We start from the raw sequence: 19,802 nt of genomic DNA, 5'->3' as shown, positions 1-19,802 counted from the left end.
AATGAAGGCTATTCCATGTGCTAACATAATTGCAAAAGGGGTTTCTAATGTTCAATTAGCCATTTTAAAATTATAAACTTGGATTAGCTAACACAACGTGCCATTGGAACACAGGAGTGATGGTTGCTGATAATGGGTCTCTGTACGCCTATGAGATATTCCATTACAAAATCTGTCATTTCCAACTACAATAGTCATTTACAACATTAACAATGTCTACACTGTATTTCTGATATATTTTATGTTATTTTAATGGACAAAAAAAAGGCTTTTCTTTCAAAAACAAGGACATTTCTAAGTGACCCCAAACTTTTGAACGGTAGTGTATATAATGTCTCCCCCCTCCACAATATCCTTCATTAGTGTTAATTACTTATCTTCTCAAAAAAAAAAAATTTGCTCAACCCGTCAACCAGATTTTTGAGGGAAGACACATCCCAGTGGGTATCAAATGAACAGAGGACCTTTAATAGAAATTCATGCACATAAGTAACAAATGAAATAACAAAACGGATGAACAATGATAAGCCCAAATAGGGTACAGGTTCATGCATTCATGACATGATGCACACTGGCTGGCACTGGGAGGACAGCTATCTGCCTAATGGGGAAGTGTATATTAACAGCCACTGGAGTGTTCCGACAGGCGACAAGCTATTGGAAACGAAGGGTAGCAGATACATCAGGCCAACAGTGTAGTGTGAGAGAGGTCATGTGCTACATTCAGAGGTTGAGAGAGCGTCTCTCCTTCGTATGGTCTTCCCTGAAAAGTGGAGGATGAAAATTAATGTGTGTTTCTAGCTTTCCTGTTCCTTCGACTTCCCCTCTCTACTTCTCTCAAACGTCATCAAAGATTCTGCTCCGTGACGAGGACATGGACAGGTACCTGCCTGGTACATGTCTGCAACATGGAGAGGCACAGTGAGCATATTGTATATGTTTAACAACACACACACACACACACACGTCTGTGTTATTTGCTTACAGGTATCGACCACAGCAGAGCAGAAAATTATACTAACACACTTAAATGATATAAGAGTGGGCACTGGAGGACGTATTACCTGGTGGAACCTGCTTCAAGAGGGTCGTCTGAAAGGGTCTCTGCATTGAAGTCCAAAGGCTCTGCGTCCTGGAGAAGTTCTATAGAGTCTCTCTCTGTTCCTCTGCCAGTCCGAGAGTACTTGGCCTCTGTTGGAGGAACGACAACAGTCAATAGCATTTCACTGCCTTCCGCAGTTCAATTCAGATACATGTTAGAAGGCTTTTATAAAGAAGATGTGGTGTTGATATCCTCAGTGGCGTTATGATAAGCTATGACTCTACAATAGGAAATGAATCAGTTATTGATTGTTTAACAAAGCAACGTGTAAAACCTAGCCAAACTGTAGAAAAACAAGCACAACGTAATGCAAGCAGGCTCGGCGACCATTCACTCACGTCTAGTGTTAGGGACAGTATCGGAGTAGTTGGTCTCTGTCATTTCTGCTGCTTCATTTCTAATCCTGTTCCTGGCGGTGTCTTCCCGGGTGTTACCATAGCGCTCTTTCCACTCCTAGAACACAGGCCTGACGTTACCATCTGGATCTGTTTCTTTGCAAAAAAATAACTACCAACGCACACAATAAAGGGCCATGGGAAATTAAAACTAGGCACTCGCCCTTCGTCGGTTCTCTCCATCCTCAATCCTTTGGAGCTTTCTTTTCTCTGTCAGAAACAGAGAAATCACTAAGTACCGTTGTTCTTGTCGACAACCACACATACACAGAAAACCAAAGCCCCCCCCCCCCGCCCCCCGCCCCCTCCCTTTCAAAAGGTTTCAATTCAAGTGGTGCCAAACCTCGCCGAATGAGCTCCTTGCCCTCATCGATCAGGTCAGAGGTCATTTCATTGTCTCCCACAAACTGCTGAAAGCCCAGGAGGTTCAGACAGCGGGTGCCCAGGCTAAAGGGTTCATACAGAAACTATGAGGGTCTATCATAAATCAATACTTGTTCTTGCACAGTATGTATGTGCGCTGATAGTCCTTCTGGGTCATTGGAGGAGTACTCCTTGTAGAACAGTAAGTTGATATCATCATGTATCCTAATATTATTGATCTACAAATGCAATTGAATTCCAAAATCTAAACAGCAGACTGGACTCACCTGAAGTAGGTAGCGATGCAGAGCAGCAATATGAGCATGGGGTAATAGATGTAGAAGCCATTAGCTATGAACGATAGGACCCTCATAGAACCCATGATCTGCAAAGGAGTAACATATCATCAACATGAGGAAAAGAACACATCAAGGAATACGTTCAATCACTGTCAGAAGGACGTGCTTGTGTCTTACAGAGGTGTAGGCCGTCTGCTCCTTCTGTTGGTGGGAGATAGCAGAGTCCATGTGGATCAGACCCAGGAAGTTCAGACACAGAGGAGGGGTCAGACGGCAGAACAGCCTAAAGAGCAACAAGACTACATTAGACATTTAACATGAAATCATGTTACATACACATATACCAGGGGAAAAGTAAGGGATGGTATGGTCATGTTCAGTGTAGCTGTCCACATACAGTATAGTTCTGTGCACACATGCACCAAAACCAGAAAAACACACACCACTTTCTGAATGTCAATTTCCTCCATTTCTACCTTAAACTGTCTATGATTTCCAGAGAGGTTCTCTCTCTTTGATACTTAGCTATCCAATCAGACCCAAATTCCTCCTCTCACTGCTCTCTACCGCCCAGTCACTTACATGCCACTGAACTGCAAGCTGTAGGCATCAGTCTGGTGGTGTGAGGCCAGGTAGTAGTAGTTGAACACTCTGATCCGGAACACAGTGGAGTAAACACAGGTGCACAGGAAGAAGATGGTGATGAAGCACGCCATCTAGTGGACAAAACAATAACCATGTGAGAAGACCGACAAGCTCCAACTGAATTATGAATACACAACAGGATGTTGATACTATCCGATACTGGTGTACTACTATACTAATTGGTGTAACTGCTTTCCATTGGAGTCTCACCTCAATGTACAAGTAGTTGTAGTCTCTCTCAGCGAGCTGGATGAAGACAGCGAAGAGGGAGAGGACGGGTTGGGTGCTGAAGAAGGTGCACTCAGACCACACCACGGCCACAGAAAACAGAGACAACACCACAGCCAGCAGCCGGTAGAACCAATGTTTCAGCAGGCACTCCCAGTACCACTCTGGAGAACAACAACAAACACACAAGGATCTTAAGACGTTCAGAAACATCCCAAATGAGAAGCGGAATGGAAGACTTGACAGGGTAAGACCCATTAGGGAGCCCTGCACCCGACACTGCGAAGAGCATACTGTAGGTGAGTGAACAGTCAGTCAGTTGTAAAGTTGATCCAGAGGGTATGGACATATTCAATCTCTCCCTATCCCAGTCTGCTGTCCCCACATGCTTCAAGATGTCCACCACTGTTCCTGTACCCAAGAAAGCAAAAGGTAACTGAACTAAATGGCCCCATAGCACTCACTTGTCATCATGAAGTGCTTTGAGAGACTAGTAAAAGATCATATCACCTACCTGCCACCCTAGACCCACTTCAATTTACTTACCGCCCCAATAAATCCACAGACGATGCAATCGCCATCGTACTGCACTGCCCAATACCATCTGGACAAGAGGAATACCTATGTAAGAATGCTGTTCATTGACTATAGCTCATCATTCAACACCATAATACCCTCCAAGCTCATCATTAAGCTTGAGGCCCTGGGTCAGAACCCCACCTTGTGCAACTGGGTCCTGGCCTTCCTGATGGGCCAGCCCCAGGTGGTGAAGGGCACCTCCACTTCTTTTGTCCCCGGCTCTGGGGCCCAGCGGGGATGCGTGCTCGGCCCCCTCCTGTACTGCCATGATTGCGTGGCCGCGCGCGCCTCCAGCTTGGTCATCAAGTTTGCGGCCGACACGGCAGTGGTGGGACCGCAGTGGAGAATGCGGAGGGCTTCAAGTTCCTCGGCGTAAACATCACTGACACTGAGGCGGTCCACCCGTGCGGACAGTGTGGTTAAGGGGGTGCAGCAGAGCCTCTTTAACCTCAGGAGGCTGAGGAGATTCTGCTTGGCGCCTAAAACCCTCACAAGCTTTTGCAGATGCACAGTTGAGTGCGCCCTGTCGGGCTGTGTAGCCGCCTGATGCGGCGCGGCTGCGGGGCTCTCCAGAGGGTGGGTGTTGTCTGCCCAGCGCATCACCGGGGGCGGGCTGTCTGCTCTCCAGGACACCTGCAGCGCCGATGTCACAGGAGGGCCAAGGGGATCATCGAGGATGGCAGCCACCCGGGCCACTACCTGTTCACCCCGGGGGTGGGGGGGCAGTAAAGGTGCATTGAAGCTAGAACCGAGAGACTGAGGGACAGGGGCCATCAGACTGTTGAATGGCCATCGCTGGCACATTGGAGGCTGCTGCCCTATATACATAGACTTTAAAAATCGCTGGTCGCTTTAATAGTGGAACACTGGTCACTGATGAGGTTTACATATTTTGCATTGCTCATCTCATATATGTATGCGGTGTTCTTTCCTGTTCTGCTGTATCTTGGTCGGTGCTGCTCTGACATTAATCGTCCAAATATTTGTATATTCTTGGATCCATTACTTTACTTTAAATTTGAGTGTGTTGCGAAATTGTTGGATATTACTTGTTAGATATTAATGCACTGTTAGAGTGAGAAACACAAGCATTTCGCTACACCCGCAATAATATCTGCTAAACAAGTGTATGTGACCAATACAATTTGATGTGACCCACCTACGGTAGGAGTGTAAAAGTATCGGCTGAGCCAGCTAGTTGGTTCTGTGGAGGGGAAGCTGTGGACAAACTGGTGGGCTGAGCTGGTCTCATTCTTCGCCACGTCCTCCAGGTGCATGGCCTGCTGCAGGAGGATGAGCCACTGGACACGGGTCCGGTTGTGTCTCTGCACTGCGTAAATTACCTGACCATTCACAAAAATAACCACATTCGTCTGATTTAACCACAATTGAATATAATATAGCTACTGGATATATCAGTACAATAAAGTAAACACAATGAAATACTTAAGTGAAAAGCCTTCTAATATATTTCTTCATTTTACTTGTTTGTGAAGCTTCACCAGGCTCTTCTCACTGGGATAGGTGTTCTGTTTGTCATCAAAGTCCTCATAATCATCCATGTTTCTGCCCATCTTCTCCTGGTAGTCCACAGGGCACTAAGGGAGAAAACTCTTGTGTTTAGGATTAACAAAAGGAGCCTGTCTTTCTCAGGCCACGTCACATTCCTCACTTGTTTAATCCTCACGTTAAGCACACGGAGCGGAGATTGTGTTGGGGCTCCATCTATTCTCCACTAAGAATGTGCAAATTGTTTCTTTCCTCATGAAGCTCCTTTAAATCTTACCTTTCTAAGAACAGTATCGATGTACTTCCTCAGTGGGTGGTTGTACTTGATGGATTCTTGGACCTTTCGCATTTCCTAAAACAGATTCCCCCCCCCAAAAAAAACGGACATCAATTAGCTCTAGGGAAGCCAAGAGCGCCATGTTGACTCAAAACAAAATGTACTTTTTTAAATTACTCTGCCATTTTTTAAGTCATCCCATGTCCCCACATGTCCTTGACTTTCCTAAATAAGTCTATAAAATCAAACATAAATGAGATAAGCAGTTTCAAGAGGACACCGCGAGTCATTCACTGGCAGTCAGCCTGCGTAGCTGATGGCCCATCGAAACTACACCTAACAAATAAATTCACACATAGAATAAGAGAGTTAGCCTAAAAACGAGATTAAATTGACAATAGTCTGATGGGTGAGAATATTATAAATTGTATATGAAGAATCTGATGCAATATATTTCAACTGTTCTGCCTGCGGATATGGAACCCTGACCTGTTCACCGGACGTGCTGTTTACGACTCTCTCTCTACCGCACCTCTGCTGTCTCGAACTCTAAATGATTGGCTATGAAAAGCCAACTGACATTTACTCCTGAGGTGCTGACCTGTTGCCCACTCTACAACCACTGTGATAATTATTATTTGACCCTGCTGGTCATCTATGAACGTTTGAACATCTTGGCCATGTTCTGTTATAATCTCTACCCAGCACAGCCAGAAGAGGACTGGCCACCCCTCATAGCCTGGTTCCTCTCTAGGTTTCTTCCTCGGTTCCAGCCTTTCTAGGGAGTTTTTCCGAGCCACCGTGCTTCTACATCTTCTTTGCTTGCCATTTGGGGTTTTAGGCTGGGTTTCTGTACAGCACTTTGTGTCATCGGCTGATGTAAAAATTGATTGATGCACAGAAGGGCTTGGAATTGACAGAGGCAGGTAAACAGAGCGCCAAAAAGTGACTTTTTCAAATGATGTCTATATAGTATCAGAAAGAGCATTCTGTAGTTTCCAAATTACCTATCATTGCCAAAACAACCCTTGAGCTCTATAATATATATATATATATATATATAAAACTTTTTGGGAGAATTACCAAGATTCCATGCGCTCCCCACGTGAACTCACAACACACACAGTAATATATTTAAATTCAAAATGCTATTCTGTTCTTTTTCAATGTTTTTATTCAAAATTCAAAATGTTCCTTAAGACCCGCTTGTAATGAATGAATGATATTTGTGGTGATGTTTATTTAAATGGTTTTTAACAGAAATTGTGGCGTTTGTTTTTTTCCTTTGTATGGTCTACAGTTGAAAATGCTAGTGTTCTTTGAAATTCTTTCGTATTCTAATGTTATATACACAATCAAATGATATTTTTTTCGATAGCATACTGTATATAAGATGTATTTATTAGAATGTTAACGTTCAAAAGAGGCGTCATTGGCCCGAAGGGGGGGGTCAAACGAGGCCAGGCTTTTCTAGTGTTAAACACAATTTAACTCAGTTTCTAAGAAACAGAGCACACTAAACTTTCCATTTCATAGTGAGAGCAGGAAGTATTCCCTACCTCCATGACATCCTCTAGGTTCTCCTGTGCATCAGCCTTCTCCGTCATCAGCTTGGCTGCCTTGAAGTAGGTCTTGATGAGCAGGTGTCCCCGCCGCGAGGCGTTCCAATAGGAGCGCGGAATCTCCACCAGGCCGTAACCCAGCAACAGCACCAGCAGGAACAGACCCCAGGTGTTGGCTGCAGTGATGCCTATTGTCTGCAGCTCATACCTGAGAGAAGCAGGGAGACAGACCAAACCAGATTTACGCGAGACGAAGACAAACATGGTTCCTCCTAATTACCCTTCCATGTTTGCACAGAGTTGTGTAGAATACAAATGAGGTGAAATACAGAATATTAAACTTTTTTTGTGTGTAGTAAACAGCACACTTTCCAAACCACAAATTTGTCCATGTTGCTGTGCACTCACCAGGAGAGGTGCCACTGAGGATGAACGGCCACGTAGATAAGCAGTGAGCCGAAGATGAGCAGGTACGTTCCGTAATAAATGGCATTCTCTATCAGTGCAGTCTTTATTTTCCCAGTGATGGAAAAGCCCCCTGAGCGTGCATAGGACTGCATGAAGGGCAGCAGCAACCTGCAAGAACATAAACATCTGGAGTAAGGCAGGTTTACTAGAATATGTGAATTAAGAGAACATCTCTATAGGGACAGATGTGGGTGATTTGACTGTCAGTCAAACTAAATTAACTCGGGCAGACAATTCCTGTCCCAAGTACTTGTCAGTCTAGTGTTTCCAGTACAAGTACATACAACACCATGAAAATTCTGCTCTAAACCTCACCAGGTGAGACACTGAGAGGTCCAGTAAACAACTCTCCAGAACACAGGCATGATTCCATCTGGAATGTAGCTCCATGGCTTGTAACACACCTTTAGAACACTGTCAAGGAAAACACAAAGTGTTAATATGTAAGCAAACTTGGGGAAATAAAGCTTACGCTATACTGATTATACACTGAGTTAGTTATACACAGAGTTAATGTTTTGTACACTCAGTATATACGGTGCTAGTGTGCTGGTGACCTATTTAAGATGAATCAAAACATTGAAACTGGAGCAAAGTACACGAACATTGATCTTCATATTTAAACCATGGAACTCCAATGTTTGCCTTGTATAAACTATTAGGGTAACATGTCAGACTGGGAAAAAACACTTTACATAACGAAGAGGAAAACTAAAAAAGGACCCGATGTACTCAACATTTCATGGTAGGAAGAGGCTGGACTTTTATACGTGAAATTAGATTACGTCTAGCTGTTGCAAATAAGTGTGTGTGACAACAGATATACAAAACCTGTCTTGTAAATCTGATTTAGACGAGCCTCTGCAAAACCTCTCTGGTTTGAGAAGACAGCTGAAATACAGTGTCATGTTTGAAATTACAGCAGTGGTTACTGCTTTCTGACTGGGCCCCTCGTCCCTGGTCTTTGGTAACCAGGGTACGCTGGCGTTTTGTTCAACCAAATCCTGACCTTTGACCTATCATGTCATTACCCTGAATGCTGAACCAAATCCTATTACACATGAACATTTGATGACACCCTAGGCACTCTAACCTTTTAGTGGCAGTGGCCATAGTTGAGTTTCCTGCTGTTTGATTGGATAGCAGTGGGATCACAGGGAGTACGGCGGGATGTTCCTCATGATCAATCTTACACTGCTTGTAGATTGTCTGAAAGATCAAACACACAGGAAGACATCAGAGAGGTATGCAAACACACAGACACCACAAAGTTAATGGTCACCATTTTGATCAAGGTTTTTTGTCAAAGGGAATGGATAAGATGAGGCTTCAGTGTGTAGTGAATGTGTTCAATAATAGTACTAACCGTGCTGATGTCCAGAGGAAGAATGAAGACGATGAGGAAACACAGGTACCAGGCCAGCAAGGTGCCAAACAGCACCATCCTCTGCTGCTTACGGAAGTCTGCATAGCGATGCAGCAGGAACAGAGCCAGGAAGAACACCACCACTATCTCAATGCCCAGCGCAGCCCCACTCATCCTGCCTCTCTTACCGCCCTCTCAACGGCAGTCACTGAAAAGAGAGAAAGTTTTAGAATCAACCCCTAGAAGTTATATAGACTAGAGGCTATGAAAGAGAAAAGCCATATTCACGACCTAATATAATAATAATTCATTTAAAATTTGCTTTCAGGGGGGGGGGGGGGCTGTAACCACCATTTCCTGCAATCTAGAGCAAACAATTGCCTTATATGATAACATATGTTACCAGTCCACAAGGTGGCCCAGCACCTCTAACATTCCTTTGGAAAAAACGCTGGCTTTTCTTACACTGAAGAAATTAATCACAAATAAAATTCTAATAATAAAAACAATCCAAAACACAGAACATAGTAAGCAGACATCAATCAAAGCAATATACAGGTGTTGTCAGATCCAGTGGACAGTAGAACAGAATTAACGGAGGTCCTTGAAAGCTTTTCTGAACAGCTCAGTCTTGAGCTGAGCCTTAAATGAGGCCAGAGACTCTGCAGCCCTGACAGTGACGAGAATTCTGTTCCACAGCCGTGTCACCCATAGTTTTTAAGTCTGCTGTGGGGCTGCTGAAGGGAGACCTGGAGGAGTGAAGGTGTGTGTGGGGCAGGAGGGTAGAATGAGGAGTGAGGACAGGCAGATTCTTGGGTACAGAGTTTCTCTCTTGTCAGTCACTGAGAGTAACTAAACTAGCCCATGTGGGATAACATGTTTTAGATGAGCCTAACTTACCAGTGGCCAGATAATTCAACTTGTATTAATCATGGTGGAATTACCGACCGGGGGGCCCCCATTGACTTTCTTAGCAAACATTTCTCTCCACCATCTGGCAAAATGAGTAGAATTGCATGAAATTAATTCCAAAACTTCTCTCTGTTGTCAAGAGCGGGGCCATTAAATAGTTTTGCTTGGAAGATGGGGGAGGTGAGCTCTTAAAGACAACTGGAAGGGCTCCAGTAGGTTGTGAGTGGCCAGATGGTGTCGATGAGCGTACTCAGGAAGGGCTGGTTGGTGATAGGCCTGTAGTTCTGGATGTCGTCATGGTCAGATCCAAATAAAATGGGGATCTTAAGAAAAAAATAAAGCTCCAGCCTTTTTAAGTACGGATTTGACTGAGGCGAGTTTGAGCTGAGGAGGGACACCTCCAGTGATGAGGGATTGTTGATGATTTCTGTGAAGGAAGGCTTCAGAGCAGGTAAGCAGGTGTTGACCTGGGAGGTGGGGAATAGGGTCAAGTGAATAAGTGGTGGGCCTCATGGCCTCACTGTCCGAACCAGCTTGGTTACATCAGCTGCAGTGTCTATGGTGAAGGTGGAGAACCTTGACTCAGGAAGCGTAGATCAACTAAGGGGCTGGAGGGGACAGGATGATGTTGAGGTTTTCAATTTTGCTTTGGAAGAAGCCCAGGTATTGATTGCAGCGTTCTGAGGAGAGCAGGGTTTGGGGTTTTGAGACTCCTAAACTGAATGGAGCATAGGCCTCTAAAGTGCGACCAATATGGTTGCATATGCGACCAAAGATTTTGCTGTGCGACCAGGAGTATTATTTTGGGATCACTGTGCGACAGTGGAGGCTCCTCAGAGGAGGAAAATGTAAAGATGGTAAAACATTTAAAAAGTAATTATTTTAGATAAAACTATACTGAATATAATCACATCACCAAACAATTGGTTAAAACACTATTTTGCAAAGAAAGTCTACAGTAAACCAACAGCACTCTGTAGCAGTATGGTGTAGCCGGAGGACAGCTAGCTTCCGTCCTACTCTGGGTACATTGACCTCAATAGAAAACATAGGAGGCTCATGGTTTTCACCCCTCCCATAGACATACACAGTAATTGTGACAACATCCGGAGGACCTCCTCCATCCTATCAGAGCTCTTGCAGCATGAACTGACATATTTTCCACCCAATCAAGTTTTAGAGAAATAATCCAGTACTGAAAGCATATGCTACAGCTAGCTAGCACTGCAGTGTATAAAATGTGGTGAGTATTTGACTCAGAGTGAGAAAGACAACAGCTTTCTTAGTAATAGTATTTATTCCTCAGTGAAGGAGAAGCAAGAGAGATATATAGAGATTGTAATTTTTTTTCACTTTCAGTTTCACTTAGCTAGCAAATACAGGTAGCTAGTTTAGCCTACTGAAACACCCTGCTCAAACAGAGCAATGCTATATTAGCTAGCCGGCTATGACTATCCAACACAACACTGGAACTCTAAGTCAAGGTAATCTTTTGGTATTACTAATTTATTGCCACCGGGGCCCGCCGGTATAACTGTTTACTGATTGTACACTAATGTTACTGCATGATTGCAGCAGGTTTACTAACAAGTTAGTTCTATTAGCTATGCTGACTATGACGTTACTTTAGCTAATATGGTGACAATGATGTAGGCTGTGTGTAGAGCTTGGAAAGGTTTTTTTCGCCTGGTCACATACAGCTGATGTGTTGTGCATTGAAGTCCACAAGCGAAGGGACAAGGTGAGAGGAGGAGAGCTCATAAAAGGAATACTATGTGGTTGCTATGAACTAAGTTCACTTTCAAAAAAAATTAACGGAAGCAAATGGGGATAAACATACCTGAATGTGTCCAATAGAAACCCTCGTATGCAACGGTTGGACTAATGATTACACCCTATATCAGCTAGATGCTGGCAAGTGTGCAAGGCAGTATTTAATGTCTCTGTCGCCTCAAATTTGTCTCTCGACCTGTGTGCACCTACGTTGTAAACTTTCATTCATAGGCTGGGTTTTAGCAACCTCATGATGGCTATATATAGTCATAGCTGTGTACATTCCCCCTCAAGCAAACACCAAGACAGCCCTCAAGGAACTTCACTGGACTCATATTACTCCAGTGCTAGCCTCTCCACACTGGCTTCCTGTTAAGGCAAGGGCTGAATTCAAGGTTTTACTGCTAACCTACAAAGCATTACATGTGCTTGCTCCAACCAATCTTTCCGATTTGGTCCTGCCGTACATACCTAGACGTACGCTACAGTAACAAGACGCAGGCCTCCTTACTGTCCCAAGAATTTTGAAGCAAACAGCTGGAGGAAGGGCTTTTCTCCTATAGAGCTTCATTTTTATGGAATGGTCTGCCTATCCATGTGAGAGACGTAGACTCGGTCTCAACCTTTAAGTCTTTATTGAAGACTCATCTCTTCAGTAGGTCCTATGATTGAGTGAAGTCTGGCCCGCGCTCTCTCTCTCTCTCTGAGGACCTGAGCCCTAGGACCATGCCTCAGGGCTACCTGGCCTGATGACTCCTTGCCGTCCCCAGTCCACCTGGCCGTGCTGCTGCTCCAGTTTCAACTGTTCTGCCTGCAGACCTTGCTACCTGTCCCAGACCTTCTGTTTTCAACTCTCTAGAGACAGCAGGAGCAGTAGAGATACTCTGAATGACTGGCTATGAAAAGCCACATGACATTTACTCCTGAGGTGCTGACCTGTTGCACCCTCGACAACCACTGTGATGATTATTATTTGACCCTGCTGGACATTTATGAACATCTTGGCCATGTTCTGTTATAATATCCACCCGGCACAGCCAGAAGAGGACTGGCCACCACTCATAGCCTGGTTCATCTCTAAGTTTCTTCCTAGGTTCCTGCCTTTCTAGGGAGATTTTCCTGGCCACCGTGCTTCTACACCTGCATTGCTTGCCGTTTGGGGTTTTAGGCTGGGTTTCTGTACAGCACTTTGTGACATCAGCTAATGTAAGACGGGCTTGATACATAAATTTGATTGATTGATTGACTATGTATACTGGAAACTATATATCCGGAGGCTGCATTTATCGTAGCTGGGGATTTTAACAAAGCAAATTTGAGAACAAGGCTACCTAAATTCTATCAGCATATTAATTGCACGACGTGCAGGGATAATACTCGACCATTGCTACTCTAACTTCTACGATGCATATAAAGCCCTCCCCCACCCTTCCTTCAGCAAATTCGACCACAACGTCATCTTGCTCGTACCGTCTTATAGGCAGAAACTCACAAACAGGATGTACAAGTGGCGAGAACCATTCAATGCTGGTCTGACCAATCGGAAGCCACGCTTCAAGATTGTTTTGATCACGCGGACTGGAATATGTCCCGGTCAGTCTCAGAGAACAACATCGCCCTATACGCTGACTCTGTGAGTGTGTTTATAAAGGAGTGTATTGGAGATGTTGTACCCACTATGACTATTAAAACCTACCCTAACCAGAAACCGTGGATGGGTGGCAGCATTCGTGCAAAACTGAAAGCGCAATCCACCGCATTTAACCATGGAAAGAGGTCTGGAAATACAGCTGCATATAAACAGTGTAGTTATTCCCTCCGTAAGGCAATCAAACAAGTGAAATGCCGGTACAGAGACAAGGTGGAGTCGCAATTCAACGACTCAGACACGAGACATATGTGGCAGGGTCTACAGGAAACAGCCTGTTTCATGGACACCGACGTCATGCTTCCAGACAAACTAAACACTTTCATTGCCCGCTTTGAGGATAATACAGTGCCACCGTCGCTGCTCGCTAACATTGACTACAGCTCAGCATTCAACACCATAGTACCCTCCAAGCTCTTCATCAAGCTGGAGGCCCTGGGTCTCAACCCCACCCAGTGCAATTGGGTCCTGGACTTTGACGGGCCGCCCCCAGGTGGTGAAAGTAGGAAACAACATCTCCACTTCGCTGACCCTCAACACTGGGGCCCCACATGGGTGACTGCTCAGCCCTTTCCTGTAGTCCCTGTTCACCCACAACTGCGTGGCCATGCACGCCTCCAACTCAATCATCAAGTTTGCAGACAACACAACACTAGTGGGCTTGATTACCAACAACGACACAGCCTACAGGAACGAGGTGAGGGCACATCAACAAAACAAAAGAGATGATCATGGACTTCAGGAAACAGCAGAGGGAGCACCCCCTATCCAAATTGAAGGGACAGCAGTGGGAATACAAAGGTGGAAAGTGAAGTTCCTCGGCGTACACATCACAGACAAACTGAAATGGTCCACCCACACAGACAGTGTGATGAAGAAGACGCAACAGTGCCTCGTCAACCTCAGGAGGCTGAAGAAATTTGGCTTGTCACCCAAAACCCTGACAGGACGCACAATCGAGAGCAATCTGTCGGGATGTATCACAGCCTGGTACAACAACTGCACTGCCCTCAACCGCAAGGCTCTCCAGAGGGTGGTACGGTCTGCACAACGCATCACCGGGGGCAAACTACCTGCCCTCCAGGACATCTACAGCACCTGATGTCATTGGAAGGCCAAAAGATCATCAAGGACAACAACCACCCAAGCCACTGCCTGTTCACCCCGCTACCATCCAGAAGGCGAGGTCAGTACAGGTACATCAAAGCTGGGACTTAGGGATTGAAAAACAGCTTCTATCTCAAGGCCATCAGACTGCTAAACAACCATCACTAACTCAGAGAGGCTGCTGCCTACATTGAGACCCAATCACTGGACACTTAAATGGATCACAAATAACTTTAAATAATGCCACTTTAATAATGTTTACAGTGGCAAGAAAAAGTATGTGAACCCTTTGGAATTACCTGGATTTCTGCATAAAATCTGATCTTCATTCACTACAATGGACAAACACAGTGTGCTTAAACTAACACAGAAATTAAAGTGCTCTTGTCTATATTGAATACATCATTTAAACATTCACAGTGTAGGTTGGAAAAACAACTGCGTGGCCCCTAGGCTAATGACTTCTCCAAAAACGAATTGGAGTCAGGAGTCAGCTAACCTGGACTCCAATCAATGAGACGAGATTGGAGATGTTGGTTAAAGCTGCCTTGTCCTATAAAAACAAACTCAAATCTTGAGTTTTCTATTCACAAGAAGCATTGCCTGATGTGAACCATGCCTCAAACAAAAGAGTTCTCAGAAGACCTAAGATTAATATTTGTCGACTTGCATAAGGCTGGAAAGGGTTACAAAAGTATCTCTAAAAGCCTTGATGTTCATCAGTCCACGGTAAGAAAAATGGTATATAAATGGAGAAAGTTCATTGCTGTTGCTACTCTCCCTGGGAGTGACTGTCCTGCAAAGATGACTGTAAGAGCACAGCGCAGAATGCTCAATGAGGTTAAGAAGAATCCTAGAGTGTCAACTAAAGACTTACAGAAATCTCTGGAATATGCTAACATCTCTTGACGAGTCTACAATATGTTAAACACTAAACAAGAATTGTGTTCATGGGAGGACACCATGGAAGAAGCCACTGCTGTCGCAAAAGAGCACCTGATGTTCCACAGCGCTACTGCCAAAAATTCTGTGGACAGATGAAACTAAAGTTGTGTTGTTTGGAAGGAATACAAAACAATGTGTGTGGAGAAAAAAAAGGCACACCACACCAACATCAAAACCTCATCCCAACTGTAAAATATGGTGGAGGGAGCATCATGGTTTGGGGTTGCTTTGCTGCCTCGGAGCCTGGACAGCTTGCTATCAGACGGAAAAATGAATCCCCAAGTTTATCAAGACATTTTGGAAGAGAATGTAAGGCTATCTGTCCGTTAATTGAAGCTCAACAGAAGTTAGGTGATGCAACAGGACAACAACCCATTAGACAGAAGTAAATCAACAACATAATGGCTTGAACAGAAGAAAATACACCTTCTGGAGTAGAGGTCGACCGATTATGATTTTTTTCAATGCCGATACCGATTATTGGAGGACCAAAAGAGCCGATACCGATTAAATCGGACGATTTTTTATATATATTTTTTGTTAAGATATTTGTAATAATGACAATTACAACAATACTGAATGAACACTTATTTTAACTTAATATAATACATCAATAAAATCAATTTAGCCTCAAGTAAATCATGAAACATGTTCAATTTGGTTTAAATAATGCAAAAACAAAGTGTTGGAGAAGAAAGTAAAAGTGCAATATGTGCTATGTAAGAAAGCTAACGTTTCAGTTCCTTGCTCAGAACATGAGAACATATGAAAGCTGGTGGTTCCTTTTAACATGAGTCTTCAATATTCCCAGGTAAGAAGTTTTAGGTTGTAGTTATTATAGAGATTATAGGACTATTTCCCTCTATACCATTTGTATTTCATTAACCTTTGACTATTGGATGTTCTTATAGGCACTTTAGTATTGCCAGTGTAACAGTATAGCTTCCGTCCCTCTCCTCGCTGGGCTCGAACCAGCAACACAACGACAACAGCCACCATCAAACCAGCGTTACCCTAGCAGAGCAAGGGGAACAACTACTAGCAGGCTCAGAGCGAGTGACGTTTGAAACGCTATTAGTGCGCGCTAACTAGCTAGCCATTTCACTTCGGTTACACCAGCCTCATCTCGGGAGTTGATAGGCTTGAAGTCATAAACAGCGCAATGCTTGACGCACAAGGAGGAGCTGCTGGCAAAACGCAGGAAAGTGCTGTTTGAATGAATGTTTACGCGCCTGCTTCTGCCTACCACCACTCAGTCAGATACTTGTATGCTCAGTCAGATTATATGCAACGCAGAACACGCTAGATTATATCTAGTAATATCAATAACCATGTGTAGTTAACTAGTGATTATGATTGATTGTTTTTTATAAGATAAGTTTAATGCTAGCTAGCAACTTACCTTGGCTTACTGCATTTGCGTAACAGGCAGGCAGTCTCCTTGTGGAGTACAACGAGAGAGAGGCAGGTTGTTATTGTCTTTCTGCCCCTGAACAAGGCAGTTAACCCACCGTTCCTAGGCCGTCATTGAAAATAAGAATGTGTTCTTAACTGACTTGCCTAGTTAAATAAAGGTATAAAATAGGCAAACCAAAAAAAACGATTTCCGATTGTTATGAAAACTTGAAATCGGCCCTAATTAATCGGCCATTCCGATTAATCAGTCGACCTCTACTACGGAATGCCTTCTACACCTTGTAGACTGCATGCCCCGAGGAATTGAGGATGTTCTGAGGGCAGGCAACTGAATATTAGGAAGTTGTTCCTCGTATTTAGTATACTCGGTGTATAGCATATGTTCAGTTTGAGAAGGAGAGCGCTAACATGAAGTGGAGGATCAGAGCTAAACTTACATAGCTTGCTACTGCTATAATTAATTTGATTAAAAACAATGTTTCTTGCACATGATGTATTTATCAGAGTTATTGACCTCACAATAAGCCAGATGAGTAACTTACATTGTGGTGCTGAAACGTGAAGCAGCAGCCGCGCGTCACAATCAATCACTAACGGACAGCAGGCTAATTCGAGTAGGCACAATTCATTTAAACCGTCTTCATTTTAATTAGACTTTGCTAACAACAACAAGAGGTCTTTGTGTTGGAGCCTATATCTTTCTACTATGAGGTAGGCCTACCTGTTTGACAGACTATATTAGGCTGATTTGTCGGTCAGTTCCTCCACCCACCATGCACTCTTTAAATGCCCTACCTCCATATCAGGGGTGTTAAGTTAAAACTAAGACTCGAATTGAGAAAGTATGCCATAGGACTACCTTTAATTAAAGAAAATGGCAAAAGGCATAGGCCTACCCCTTGTTAGCTTAAAATTTTGAAGAAAATAAAACGGATCCGTCTTAATAAAGTAATCCATAACAGCGCTTTTGTCCGCAATGATTTATGCTAGAAACAAGCTGTAAAATACCCGGGAAAGAAGTGACTCCGATGCATAAAGTGATGTCTTTTTTTCCATTTCTTTAACATTGAGAGGCTGAACTACAACCTTCTATAACAGAAACGACAACAAATTAAATTTGCTTGGGAAGTAATCTAATTCCGTCACTATCAATTGATTAAGCTATTCAATTTCTGTACAATAGAAGATGTTTAAACCCAGCCAGCTTTTAGCGAAACACTTGTGACCTCGTGAAGCAACAGAAGAGTAGCCTGCAGTTAAAGCTTACATTTTTCTGCATTGGTAGACCTAACTTTTGAAAGTACCAGGCTCAGATTCCTAATGTCTCAGATTTTTATTTTTGTAATTTTTATCCCCCTTTTCGTGATTACGATCTTATCTCATCGCTGCAAACCCAAGGGGCTCGGGAGAGTTGAAGGTAGAATCGTGCGTCCTCCGAAACCTGACACGCCAAACCGCGCTTCTTAAATAACCGCTCGCTTAACCCGGAAGCCAGCTCCACCAATGTGTCGGAGGAAACATTGTTCAACTGACGACCGAAGTCAGCCTGCAGGCACCAGGCCCGCCACAAGTTGTCCCGAGAGCTCAGTGAACCAAGTAAAGTCCTCCACGGCCAAACCCTCCCCTAACCTGGACGACGCTGGGCCAATTGTGCGCCGCCTTATGGGACTCCTATGGGATCGAACCCCAGGCTGTAGTGACGCCGCAACACTGTTCTGATCTGCAATAGGGCATTTTTTCTCAGACCTGCAAATATGATGATAGATTCATGCAATGTTTTTACTATAAAGGATATGTTTCCACCCATAATGTGGTCTGCGAACCCACAACCTTCTGGCCCGCAGCCCTGTGTACCATCAAAATCCATGTAATGCTTACAGCCACAGTTTCTAATGATGCATTTCTAAGGAGACATGTTTTCTGCTATCCAATTTGTTTTAATTATTATTTGGGGCATATAGGGGGAAGGTCACTTTCAAGCATTCAGGGAGGGTTTAGGTAAAATATAGGGAGGGCCATCCATTTACATTTCTGAAGAGGTCCGATTTTCTCCATGGAACCCTTATTATAAATAAACAGTCACTCCATAATCGCTAGAAAAAATGGAAAGGCATAGGCCTACCCCTTGTTAGCTTAAAATGTTGAAGAAAATAAAACGGATCCGTTTTAATAAAGTAATCCATAATAGCGCCCGTGCATGGAAACATAAAATCCCTCAAATGAGCAGAGAGCGCCGCCTTGCTTGCTAACTAGCGAATTCTACACATTGGCCGTGTTCGAGAGCATCAAAACCGTGATGTATGATGGGTAAATTGTGACTGACTGACTGATCTACAAATAATATTGAGTAGTTATTTAGGATGCAAGGTGATGTGTAGATCAGAGTCAGTCTCGACCTGACTTAAAGTCGGCTGCAATGTCGAACGCGCCCAACGTCTTAGCTGGTATGTCAGCTCACATTACAATTCCATAACAAAACAAACAAAGATGCTTCCACACTTGTTAAACAAAAATTTAAAATCCAACTTGTCAAACCAAATTAACATCAACGCTTCAATTGTCTCATTTTTGGGCCGCGATGAAATATTAATAGCAAACGACCTGTCAAAAATACTCAATTATAGCTAGCATTAGCTAACCTCGACTCGCGAACAAACGGTCTTTGTAGCTAACTACATACGATAAAATAGTATCTTACCTTCGTTTTTGTTTCGAATATACGGTTAGAATTATAGCCAAAATCCCAGCTATGTTCATGTAAAATACAACCACTATGTACCATGTAAGAATTAGCGTCACATCCTTGGTTCTTCCTGGTCTGCGTTATGGCAGCTGAGGATGATGGGAAGTGTACGCGTTTCTAACATGTTTTGTCTCGAAGTACCTTTGAGCTAAAATACTATGGACTACATATACAGGAACCAATAATGAAGTCAGAGAGAGCCACGTCTTTCAAAATGACAACGCAAACAAAAATAAAAGTTGGAAAGAAGGAAACATTAAAATCACTCAAAATCAGTATGACTATGTTCTTTTTCCAGATCAGAATCACATGTATTCGGTTAATATATTTACACATACCCAGAACTTTTATTGGTGATATGGTGCTGCTAGCAGTATACAACGTATAGAGACAGAAACAGAGAGGAATTTATACAGCTCTCTATGTTCACTTATCATTTTTGTATATTAATGTATGTAAACTTTG

The 19,802-nt window shown here is 43.6% G+C and overlaps 1 protein-coding gene across 1 annotated transcript; it reads right to left on the bottom strand.

Annotated features, from left to right (window-relative positions):
• Positions 1 to 447: 447 nt before the first annotated feature.
• On the bottom strand, positions 448 to 19,420 carry LOC135517781 (G-protein coupled receptor-associated protein LMBRD2B-like). Its single transcript, XM_064942378.1, has 18 exons — positions 19,293 to 19,420; positions 8,794 to 9,001; positions 8,521 to 8,636; positions 7,743 to 7,841; positions 7,368 to 7,535; positions 6,957 to 7,167; positions 5,398 to 5,472; positions 5,096 to 5,209; positions 4,771 to 4,954; positions 3,015 to 3,196; positions 2,742 to 2,875; positions 2,337 to 2,442; positions 2,148 to 2,245; positions 1,841 to 1,944; positions 1,661 to 1,707; positions 1,441 to 1,555; positions 1,065 to 1,191; positions 448 to 901 (listed from the first exon to the last, which is right to left on the bottom strand). The coding sequence occupies exons 2-18, from the start codon at positions 8,965 to 8,967 to the stop codon at positions 838 to 840; spliced, it is 2,118 nt and encodes a 705-aa protein (XP_064798450.1). The 5' UTR covers positions 8,968 to 9,001; positions 19,293 to 19,420; the 3' UTR covers positions 448 to 837.
• Positions 19,421 to 19,802: the final 382 nt, after the last annotated feature.

The sequence above is a fragment of the Oncorhynchus masou genome, chromosome 28, assembly GCF_036934945.1.
Source record: "Oncorhynchus masou masou isolate Uvic2021 chromosome 28, UVic_Omas_1.1, whole genome shotgun sequence".
Taxonomy (NCBI): domain Eukaryota; kingdom Metazoa; phylum Chordata; class Actinopteri; order Salmoniformes; family Salmonidae; genus Oncorhynchus; species Oncorhynchus masou.
This window is presented reverse-complemented; position numbering and strand designations above follow the sequence as displayed.

Bases quoted from the DNA above. Each gene is read 5' to 3' on its own strand.
- LOC135517781 (XM_064942378.1), bottom strand. From the start codon at position 8,967: ATGAGTGGGGCTGCGCTGGGCATTGAGATAGTGGTGGTGTTCTTCCTG. The intron at 7,168-7,367 runs GTGAGTGCACAG...TGCTTCTCTCAG, and splicing joins CCTCAGTGGCACCTCTCCTG to GTATGAGCTGCAGACAATAG. The intron at 4,955-5,095 runs GTAAAATGAAGA...GTGAATGGTCAG, and splicing joins TGGTGAAGCTTCACAAACAA to GTAATTTACGCAGTGCAGAG.